At 39.0% G+C, this 12064-nt stretch overlaps 2 protein-coding genes across 2 annotated transcripts in view; one reads left to right on the top strand and one right to left on the bottom strand.

The window, feature by feature from the left end:
* pvalb7 (parvalbumin 7) overlaps positions 1 to 4325 on the bottom strand; it is a 23865-nt gene extending 19540 nt beyond the window's left edge. The window contains exon 1 of the mRNA XM_054779792.1: positions 4161 to 4325. Coding sequence (XP_054635767.1) covers positions 4161 to 4167 — 7 coding nt within the window. The 5' untranslated portion in view covers positions 4168 to 4325. The remainder of the gene's footprint in view (positions 1 to 4160) is intronic.
* The window catches only part of ncf4 (neutrophil cytosolic factor 4), a 22221-nt gene extending 10157 nt beyond the window's left edge, over positions 1 to 12064 (top strand). The window contains exons 7-10 of the mRNA XM_054779791.1: positions 4831 to 4929; positions 7246 to 7397; positions 8771 to 8836; positions 11431 to 12064. Of these exons, the coding sequence (XP_054635766.1) occupies positions 4831 to 4929; positions 7246 to 7397; positions 8771 to 8836; positions 11431 to 11638 (525 nt within the window). The 3' untranslated portion in view covers positions 11639 to 12064. The remainder of the gene's footprint in view (positions 1 to 4830; positions 4930 to 7245; positions 7398 to 8770; positions 8837 to 11430) is intronic.

Here is a 12064-nt window from a genome sequence, read left to right as displayed (position 1 = left end):
TTGTATTTTACATTTATTTATTTTCAATAGATTCCTGCCTCTGTAAAAATGCTATTGCTGCTCCCTCCCTGCACATCCTTTTAACAACGTCAAAAGTGTGAGAATTCTTTTCACTTGGTGCTGTAACCATGGTAACCTGGCTCACCGTTTCAAGCTGGCCTGAAGGTAGTTGGGGCCCAACAATCCAGCTGTAGACAAAGCTCCAGTTGAGAGCCTGTGTGATAGTACAGTATGCTGCTTTTCACCAAGGGCACTCCTCCTCCCCCCTCCTTTTTGCTCCTGCTCATCAACTGACGGAGGCTGTTACAAGCTCGTTAAGGTCGGGTCATCTAATTGCACAGGATGATTGCACCTGCAGGGCTGAACCCAGGGGTCATTTAGAGTTTTTACGTATGCAAACGAGCTGCACACAACTGTATATAAACTCCTTTGTAGTCAATTATGTCTAAACTGATCTTGTTACAGTCTGGCTCATTTACAGCATAAGGCATCTGATTTCCTGTATTGCATAACTTCCACACTGTCATTTGGTGTGGCATGGTATGGTTTGTTTCAGACATGCTTAACAAGTTACTTTAAGGAGCATCATGTGTTTACATTTGCACAATTCAACATCTCTGAAAAGGAGTACGAAGAAGCAGAGCTTACTGGTAATTCATTCACACCATATCTTTTACATGTTGACACTTACAGTATTTAGTTTGCTTACATTTTGTCATATAAAATTGTGTCCACTTCCTATGTGCAAAGAAGGAAGGTGCAGGAAGGGGTTCAAATGTTAAAAATAAGGATAAAATAAGATTAAAATTTAATAAAAGTAATAAAATAAGAATGCATTTTGTTTTCAAGTTCAAATAAATGTATTTTTAGTCAAATAAAAATAAATGAAGATAATTAAATAAATAGAAAATGAATACATTAGAATAAATGGGTTTAATATGGTTGAATTTGGCATCATCTATATTATTATTGTAGAGTTAATGTCGATTGTTGATGACTTCAGGCTGCATCAAGTCTGTGAGTTTTCTTTTCCTTGTAGTCGAGATGATGTCATCTACAATGTTTGTCCAGGTCCTCGATGTCTTTGACAACAAGTACTTTGACTTTCTCTGGTCCTTCATTTAACTTGATATACAATAGATTTTTAAGTTGGCACTCCAACTGCATTGGATTTTCCCCTGCTATCTTAAAGGGATAGTTCAGATTGTTTGACATGAAGTTGTATGACATCCCCATCAGCAGTGTAGCACATGAACAGTGACTTACCCCCCACTCAGTGCCGCGAGTCCAGTTCTGGTCGGATTTCTGTGATGAGGAACGTAGTTCCGCTCAGTTGCTGGGTCATTTAGTTTAAGAGTTTGGCTTCTCAAAACAATGTGCCTTTAAAAGAGTAAACATTTGCATCACAAAAATGCCTTCACTGCTGATGTACTACACTGCTGATGGGGATGTCAAACAACTTCATGTCCAAAAATCGTAACTATCCCTTTAAGTCACACACTTTCTTGGCAATGTCGGTGTTGCGTTTTGTCAGATGCTCATTCAAGTAGACATTTGTTACTTTCAGCTTGCTTCTCTGCCCCAGCACAGCTACCTTGTTTTTTTGTTTGTTTGTCTTTATGATGATGACACGTTTGGTGTTGATTTTGGAATGCATTTGCAATTGATGTTGAAATCCACATCCGATCCCCTTGATGGATGACAGAAAGATGGCCACCCGTTGCTCTGTTGAAGCAATATCATCTTGTTCTCCTCCCGTGTTATCAGCTACACTGGCATAAGACCTGTGTGTAATGTGGACACCATCACAATCACATGGCCCATGCGTGTGCTCTCTGAATCTGGAATCATCATTTCTCCACATCATTTGCTATTTAATGTGATCCTTTTCATCATTTTGCCTCTTTCTCTTCTAGACCATCCACTTGTACGAATTGATGCAGTAGTATTTGTTTATGTGTTTTAAGTATTTAATGTATTGTGCTGCTTATCTCTTATTGTGTTCAACTTGCCTCCTATTTTACAAATGTATTTGTTTATTATTATTTATTGCTGAATAAGCTATTTACAAACTCCATTAACTTTGCTATAAGACATTCTTTAACCTGGTATATGTTAAACACAGGAAGTGTAGAAGCGATCAGTGACTGCTAAGACATGGAGAAGGGGTATTATTAAATAAACTCTGGTTCTTCCTACACCTTTTCGGGTATGTTGAATTGTGCAAGTGTAAAAATATGATGTACTTCTAAACCATTACCATTCCTAACAAAATTGTTTTTGTTGTTTTAACTAGCTTGAACCCTGATCACAGCATAGCCCGCAAGCCCTAAACTGTGATTAGGGTGCGGGGACGTGTAATACGTACGTATTATGCAGTACGTATAATTTGCAGTCTTTTTATTTCAATTAAAAATAGAAACACAATATTAAGCATGTGTATCATCATTCACAGATTCATACACAACAGAACAAAGCAAAACAACCAAGAGGAGAAGGATTATTCACTTAAGTGTCGCCTGTGCTCATTCTCCTTCTCAACACTTCCACATTACTACATGGCCGCTCACAAGTCCACACCACAACAAAATGTATGCCCGAAGTCGTACATTCTTAATTTATTGTGTGTTGACGTGTATTGTGTGTTGTGTTGACACAGTCAAGATTATCTGCAAGGATTGTTAATCCAGCCTGAATTTCTATCTATTTATCCTTATTCTTTTAGGCTGTGTTCCAATAATGTTAAAAGAGATACAGTACTTCATGCGGACTTTGGTGTGGTTCGTTTAGTGTTCACACTGGCATTTTTGTCACGGGACCAAAGGCTACACAATAAAGAACATATGCATGAAGCAAGGACTTAATTGGGCGGCTTTTGTGACATATTACGTGACGTAATTCAAATATTCCAAACCAAAGTGTCATCTGCTGTGTTGAATACATTTATTTTCATATTTCCTTAAACGCTTCTAAAATACAGTAATCCCTCATTTATCCCAGTTCATTGGTTGTAGACCTGACTGTGATAAGTGAATTTCCATGAAGTCGGATTCCTTATTTGTAAGTGGAATAGTTTTGTAGGTACAATAGAACATAGAAAACCTGTTGTCGACCTTCTAAATACAGTTTTTTTACATTATTAGAGCCCTCTAGAAATTAACTAACATCCCTATAGTCACATACACGCGTATTACACAATATAGTAGACATAATAAGAGTAAATAAGCCATTTAAGACACAAAAACTTGTGCTCGTGTGTGTTGCTATGTATATGTTCCCTAGGGGACCGGAGGGGCAGGCGGACAGGAAGTGATGTCGGGGGTTCGGAGTTAAGTTTTAGCTTGGCGTGGACTGCAGCAACAGTAGCCTGTTGTGTGATATAGTCAAACCTGCTATAAAAGCCTGTTGTTCCGGCGATCAAGTCTGGTGTGTGTGTGTGTGTATGTGTGTGTGTGTGGCTCTGATCATTACAGTAACATTACTGACATCTAGTGGCCACTGTTCCAATACCAGTTTCTTTGAACACACCCTTAATTTGCCGTGTGTGCAAACTTTGTTACCTGAAACTACCCAGATGTGCATTCAATAACAGGATAAACCGTGCATATTTTGTCTCTGTTTTCATATACACAGAGAATAATTGCAATTTTTAACAATTCAAAAGATATTTTGGCTATTTTTAAGTCCTTGTGTGTGCAGTGTTTTTCAGTCATAGTATTTTAATTACATTAAAATTAAATATTGAACAAAGCACATGTTTGCATGCATTTGCTCTAAAGCTGCAGCCCCAAAATCAGCCATAAATTGTCCATTTGAAACCTTGATATGGTCATTATATTCATCAAATGTTGCCTACTTTCACCCTCAGTGGTTACAGAGCGACAGAAAGTATTCATCGGCTCCCACCTGTTGAATAAAATCTATTATTTAACTCTTTTTTTTTGGGTTTTTGCCTCACTGCACCCCCAAGTTTCAGGCCATTTGATGCTGTATTTAGGTTCATCAGAATTTCCGCTTCCACATAAGGAGAGGGAACGAAAACATATGAAAAGTATCATTAATTGTCTATAGCAGATACTGGCACACAGACAATAACATCCTGTTAAAGAAGTGTTTTTCTTAATGAAATGAATATAACATACTCTCCTGCGGTCACTCACCACACATCGTCCCGTGAAGTTGATCCCAATCTCCTCACTTGCTGCGATCCAAGCGGACAGCAAAGGCAGCAGTGATCTGTCAGCCTTGCACCTCTGCGTAAAAATTTCACTATACTCCTCCTCTTCTTCACCTCCCTCCTACTGGCTCCTTGTTCTTTTTTTGGCCGTCGCTCTGCCTCTGCCTCTGTTGCGCTCATTGCACCTGATGTGATGATGATGCGCCTTGCATCGCCAGCCCGACGACACTCATTAGCTCCCTTTGCGCTCTCATCTTTAAAAGGGTGGTCCTGATGAGAGAAGCTGCTCACATGCACGCTTTTCATCAGTGATCCGAACCGAAACACAACTTCTCCCATAGGAAATAATAAAGATAGAAATAGCAGTCATGCAAGTGTAAAAAGAAGTTAACCTTTCTTAATAGTAGCAGGTTAAAAACAGCAACACTGTCTTTAATAATGTAATTAACCACTTCTAATATTAGAGGGCGTAAAAGCAATCAAAATGTCAGGTTTTACTTTAATAACAAAAACAATGCAGAGATGGTTGACACTGTGCCTCATGTATCCCATTTTTTTTTTAACATTCTTTCTTGTCATACAAGTGTAAAAAGAAGTTAACCACTGTGAAAACAGTCGAAAAAAAGTGATCACCTAAATGTCTTTCTCTTCAGGCGATGTTTGACTTTTGCGGCAGCAGCAAGGCGGAGCTGAACGTAAAGAGAGGAGACTTGATCTTCCTGCTGCGTCGAGTCAACGCCGACTGGCTGGAGGTAGGACTGACGGTCAGGACGGTTCCACACCTGAAAGGAAGGTGTTCTCTCGGTGTGTGGGAACTTGGTACTGAATTTTCAATACTGAAAAATCCCATTAGAATACATGTACAGTTACACACCTTTTCCATAGTGTTAATGCCAACACACACTGGCGTGTAATACAGAGAAACCCCATTTATGCAGATGACCCTCGGGTTGGCCGGCTGAAGTCGACGTAAGTAAGAACTATCCATTGCTTGCACATTTATTTGTGACTTTGCCCAGAAACATAAGGAGAATGGGTGATAAACATTTGTTGACATTGTTTTCTTTCATTTGTGCATATTTTTATTGAGATTCTTTTGTTTCCTTATAATATGTAATGCTCTCTGTCTAACAGCTGCTGTCTTGACTACAATGACAATGATGCAAATTTGAGATAATCGAGTATTGACCGAGTTGTTCAAAACTTGCACTTTTTTTTTAATTGAACTGGGACTCGCGGGTATTCTCGCGGGTATCTGTTAAATTTGTTCACTTACCCTGCTGCCGCGAGCTTAATTAAAAAGGAAACAACTCCAACTCAGTGGTTGTCAGTTATTTTCGGTCATGCCCCCCCATAGGACAGAAATGTATTCACGCCCCCTGATTTGAAACACAACTGAGAAATGGATAATTTTATTTATCTGTACAGTACAGACTGAACTTGAAACTGAAACCACCGAAACGCAACAAAATGGAGAGCAGTGAAGCATAGTCAAATTGCATGGTGAATCCAATACATTTGTACACGTTGGCAGGTCTGCACTAACACTGAAAGTACTCCCTGCCTTCCACGCCCCCGCCAGGGGGGCCCGCCCCACTGTTTGAGAAGCACTGCTCTAACTGCATTTGTATAAATGTATTGATGTGGTGAAAAGAGTAACAGATTTGCTCCTTGCCTCAACTCAACTCTACTTTCCACTTCCTGTTGCTGTCCGAGCTGCTCGCTTGCTAACGCCGAGCCGAGCACTCGAGGAACCCGGGCACTCACAAACCTAGACTCACTCGCCAATGCCGGCATGAGGGGGCCGACAAGTGAACCGTGAACCTGACGTTGGTCCATTGGTTTAGAAAGTTGGGTTGGTGGACTTGTTGCGCATGTACGAGTTTCTTGGGTGACGTAGACGCCGCATTGAGTGCTAATCGAGTACTCGATTCACTTTGGTGAGTGACTCATAAAAAGTCATTTAAAGGAATCGAGTTTACCATCACTAATGCACTAATGCATTTCGGTGGCTAATCTAAAAAAAAAAAAAATCTTAAAATAAAATCAATGGGTGCATTTTGTTAGTTGCTGTTGTGGAATCCAGGTTAATGCTGCCAGGAAGTCAGCATGTTTTAATGCCGTGTAACTGGACAGTAGTTATGTTGATGTTGTTTCACGCTATATGACAATATTACAATAAATGTCGACATGAACGGGGGAATTTTGACATAAGTGCATGTATGTCGATGTTGTATAAGCTGATAATTTTTTCTCATGCTTTGAACGTTATGGCTTTTCCAGTGATGCGGTTAATTTATGGCTAAAGGAACTACAGTTCCCATGATGCTTAAGGTGCAGCTTCAGGAAGTAGTAAATTGGACGGATGAAGTGGACGCTAATATCACATTTTGAAGTCTTATGCAGTGTTCTGACTAATCTTAAGTAAGTTTGATCAAGTGTAGAATTACTACAGCTTCTGTTTGGACTGCTAGGACCGCGGCAGATGTTGAACTCCCATGAAAAAAATGTCTTGTCTCATCATCGGAGCTAATGAGTTGGAACAAGTGACAGTGCGAACATCGAGTAGAGGTAGGATTCCAAGGTTTATAGTGTGTCAAAAAATCCACGATCACCGACGTTTTTTGAAAGGCTGGACTACTGCACGATGAAGAGGAAAGCTCAAGCTAAAGGGCTAATTTGCCTCGAGGCGAAAGTGACACCGATTGCGACTAAAAAAGACAGAGCGGGACTGACAAAGTGTGTGATGAAGGAATTATGAGGTTGTTCAATTGTGATGCTGAAGAAGTTGACTATAGTGGTTTTATGAAGAAGACGCCGATGAATGACATTTCTGGTAGGCTACTGTTTAACTAGCCGTGTTACGTGCACTGTTTGGCGCTGTTTGTAAAAGCATTTATTTAATTAAAAGTTTAAAACATCTTTCAGTGTAACATCTTCCTGTGTACTAAATATCCCATGTTACGACGTGGACACGGCTTATATACCGATGTGCTTTATAATCCGGAAATTGCGGTAGTCAAAAGGGGTATCCAGTTGCACATCCCTCACCTCTTATTTCCTTGTAGGGCACCACCAACGACCAGACGGGTATTTTCCCAGAATCCTTTGTGAAGATCATCAAGCCCCTCCCAGAGAGTGAATCTGAGGGAGAAGGTGAAGGCTACACCTACAGCTGTCTGCGATGCTACCTGCTCACCCCCAACGGAGTCGACACCAGGTGTTTATAAGTTTCTGAGCAATTTATTAGGTACATCTGTGCAGGGATGCCAGCTGGTGCAGCTATACAAGAGAACGTTGGTAAACCTCACTCCCTGACGTCTTAAGAGGCAGGGCTGGGCAGGTGCTCCTCAACACAGAAAACATTTAGGAACAAAATCTCTAACACCGTTACTAGCACTGTCGGTAACACCAGTGCTAACGCTAGCTGTTGCCATCTCCTCTTGCACCACACTGTCAGTTATCCCAGATTCACATTTTCTCTCACCATTTTTAAAATTATTTTATTCTTTTTTTTTTTTTTTTGGCTCACCTTTATTTTTTTTACACAATTAGACAGGATGTGGTAATCAGCGTTCTTATTTTGAAGGCCGGAAGTTTGTTGTGTGTGTTGAGAATGTCTTTTGATGGTTAAAACGAGCGGGGTGCACATCCTTGCACATCCATTTCTAGGCACTGTGAGTGAAATGCTCGCACTGTACAGCCTCGAGAGCTGTGCTGGACATCGAGGTGACAGCTCAGGCTTTTAGCTCCATGGCTAGCGCTCTCGACTCTCTTTCTACGGAACCTGGTTTTAGTCCGGGTGGAAAGGCGGTTTACACCTGCAGAATCCAATAAAATCCAATATAAGAATTCAGCCTTTACAACGACAATATTGCATAGTTTTGATATTTATTTAAGATGTTTTTTATTGTGGATGTAGTTTGCAGTGGTGTACAGCTCCACTACAAGATTTTTCTAATATGTTGGTTAGCTTATTCATTAGTTATTGTATTATTATTATTTAACTTGAGGTCTTTTGCTGTTGTTATTATTATTATAATTATATTTATTCTTATGAAAGTGTCAGAAGACAAAATACAATTTTTTTTAAATGAGAAAATATGGCATTATATTTTGTATTTAGTATATTTTTATTTTGAAGAGGAATGCACATATACTGTACACATTATATTAGTGTAACTGACAAAATACATGAAAGCAGCATGTATTTATTTCTGTGTTTATTTATTTATTTATTTATTTATTGCAGTAGATGCAGGTCTCTATTTGTTTTGAACCTTGGGAATTAAAATACAAAAATAAATAAACGCATAATTTAATACATCTCTAAATCGCTTGCTTAAAACAACAATAAATAAATAAATAAATAAATCAAATTTAAGAACATTCTGAGAGTGCCTTCAGTTGTACACCACTGCAAACTACAACCACAATAATTAACATAGATATATCTTTTTTTAAATGATTATTGCATGATTATCTTTGTAAAAACATATCTATTGATTGGTTAGTTGGTTAGATTGTGCAGGTGTACCTAATGTTGCGCCTTCTTCCCTGTCGTGTTGTTTGAATTATGTGTGTTGTGTGCAGAGACGTGTGTGTTCAAGAGGACCTCAGCATCCAGCCAACACACAAGGACCTGGTGTCTCGAATGAGGTGGGTGTCAATCACTGTCTTTATGTCTGTTGGAAGAAGGTTTACAAAGAAAGATTAGATTTTGGGGGCAAACCAGGAATAATTGCAACCTGTGCAGAGTAATGGAGCGTGAAAGTGACGAGCGCTTGAATGCAACTGTTCCACTATTATTCCACAAACTGCCACACATAATCCAGTTACATTTGTGCAGATCAGTGGAAAAATAGCAGACCTATAAGGATGAGGGAATAAAATATATATCAAATATATATAAAATTATATATAAAATATAATATACCGTAGGTGCATACATTTGTGCATAATGTTTTCCTTGCATTTGTTGCTCTTTTTCTGTTGCAACACCGAACTGTTATATAATTACTGTACTGTGGTGTGAAAAAGTGTTTGCCCCCTTCCTGATTTCTTTTGCATGTTTGTCACACTTAAATGTTTCAGATCATCAAACAAATTGAAATATTAGTCAATGACAACACAACTGAACACAAAATGCAGTTTTTAAATGAATCTTTTTATTATTAAGGGAGAAAAAAATCCAAAGTTTACATGACCCCCGTGTGAAAAAGTGATTGGCCCCTACTAATAACTGGTTGGGCCAACCTTAGCAGCAGCAAATGCAATCGAGCGTTGCAATGAGTTTCATCTTTGCAGAATTCACACAGGGCCATGTAGATTTGTCCCCTTAATAATAAAAAGTTACATTTAAAAACTGCATTTTGTGTTCAGTTGTGTTGTCATTGACTAATATTTCAATTTGTTTGATGATCTGAAACATTTAAGTGTGACAAACGCACAAAAAAAACAGAAATCAAGAAGGGGGAAAACACTCATTCACACCACTGTACGTAATAATGTATCTTTTCAATACTATTTTAACCTTCTTTACTGATTGGATGAGATTAGTCACATGTTTCTACTGCTTTACAGTGAGCTTAAGTTACCAAATATGATAATATATCAAAACTGCTTTCATAAAGTTCGAATATCTTTAGAAATGTATAATTACGATGGGTTTTTAAAAAATATTATCATAAATGTCTTTACTGATTGGCTGGGTTTAATGTTGTGTTTGTACTGCCACTAAATGAACTGAAGTTACCAAATATGGTTCCCATATCGAAGCCACTTTCATTGCCACTTTTACTGGAGTATATATTTGAATACCTATGAAATGTACAACTGTTGTTGTTGAGGCTGAAAAAACTTAAAAATATAAAAATATGCACAGAAGTCCATTAATTCTCCATCGTACTGCCACACACTCACCTTGAGCTCGTAAATTGGAGATTGCCAATCATCAAATGAGCCCCCGAGTGACCTTCTACACCCTCTGACCCCCCCCCATCTAGCAGTGCGCCAACATGGCCGCATGCAAATGCTTATTACTGCACTGCATATCTGTTCCTAGCTCGTTAGCGGCTCGTTTTAGACGACAAGCGCTGTGCTAACGTGATTAGCCTGACCCCACCATCATCACTCTTGTGTCTTCTGTTCTAGTTTTTTCTGTGTGTATCCATTGTACCCTGTGGTGGATTATGTTGAACAACGTTGCTTTTTCAAGACCACAAAAATGCATGAATTTTGTGCAAATGACTTAAAAATGCTTGACGTTATAACTATTGTTTTCCTCAACTAACAACGCTGGATGTTTATTAGGTGGAGCAATCGAGGTGCATTCACAACAATTTGGAGAAATAAATATTCTGAAAATTATGAAATAAATAATAAAAATACAGCATGACAAATGAAATCAATCAATACATAATTAAAACAATATTATTAAATAATCAAATAAATAAATACGTAATAAACACACAGCATTAAAAACATAAAGTAAATAAATACATAATGAAAATACAGAATTAAAAACTGAAATAAATGAATATGTCATAAAATATGTAATAAAAATACTGAATTAAACAAGAAAAAAATAGAAGATTTAAAATAGCAGTAAGCAAAAAAAATAAAATTCTGAAAGTGTTTATTAATACCATATTATGTGATAATTAGTCTTAAATATTTATCTAAATTTGCACTGAACACAGGGTGGTCTAGTGCTTAGCATGTTGGCCACACAGTCACAGATCGGGAAGATCTGGGTTTGAATCTCCGTTGGGCATTTCTGTGTGGAGTTTGCATGTTCTCCCCGTGTGTACGTGGGTTTCACATCCAAAAACATGCATGTTAGGTTAATTGGCGACTCTAAATTGTCCATAGGTATGAATGTGAGTGTGAATGGTTGTTTGTCTATATGTGCCCTGAGATTGGCTGGCGACCAGTCCAGGGTGTACCCCGCCTGTCACCCAAAGTAAGCTGGGATAGGCTCCAGCATGCCCCCGCGACCCTAAAGAGAAGTGGCATAGAAAATGGATGTATGGATGCACTGAACACAATCAAATTAACTGTCAACATACAATATTTTACTGTAATTTGCAGTGTGTGCAGGTCTCGGAGTATAACCAATTCTCACAGTGACAAACCCAATAACATTTTCATCCAACCTTTAAAAATGAAGCTTACAATAAATGCCTTTGCATTTACGTGTTCATATCACCATGGCAACCACTGACTGTGACGCATGTGCATGTCTCACTCAGGGACGTCTTCAAGGTGGACGACATTGCAGTAAATTACCGCGACCCAGAGGGTGACTTGATCCGCATCCTGGACGACGAGGACGTGCTGCTGATGATCAAAGAGAGCAGAGGTCAGCCGGTGGCGGTCCAGAGGCCTGTCAATCAGTTTCCGTGGGAACTTCACGTGACTTTGGCCTCTGACCTTTCTGTGTACAATGTGGATGGATAAGCTTGACAGTGTGGCTTCATTTTAGCCAAAGTCATGATTGGTGAAACCAACATAGACTGTGAGGTACCCTGCATTATCATACAGATATTCACGCAAACATTCCCCCAAGGAAAACTAGATTTTTGTGGATTTAAATGCTTGTAAAGCCACCACATCTTGAAGCAATATCGGCATAATGCATTTCACTCACTTAATTCAGTTTACAGCCTAAAGCAGCCTTGCACATTTCAAACATGTAGCATTTGTTGCTGCTGGACGGACTTGCGCGAGACGCTTTGTACGTGTTAACGTGCTAAAACCAGGCTTAGACAAATCACCAGGCTGAAGCTGCTTTCAATGCTGGCTTTGGCGTTTCACTGTAACCACGTTTAGCTCTCAGCCCTCGGGCTACACTGCATTTTTGGCGGTTAAAAAAAAAAGTCAAGT

Source organism: Dunckerocampus dactyliophorus, chromosome 6 (genome assembly GCF_027744805.1).
Source record: "Dunckerocampus dactyliophorus isolate RoL2022-P2 chromosome 6, RoL_Ddac_1.1, whole genome shotgun sequence".
NCBI lineage: Eukaryota > Metazoa > Chordata > Actinopteri > Syngnathiformes > Syngnathidae > Dunckerocampus > Dunckerocampus dactyliophorus.
This window is presented reverse-complemented; position numbering and strand designations above follow the sequence as displayed.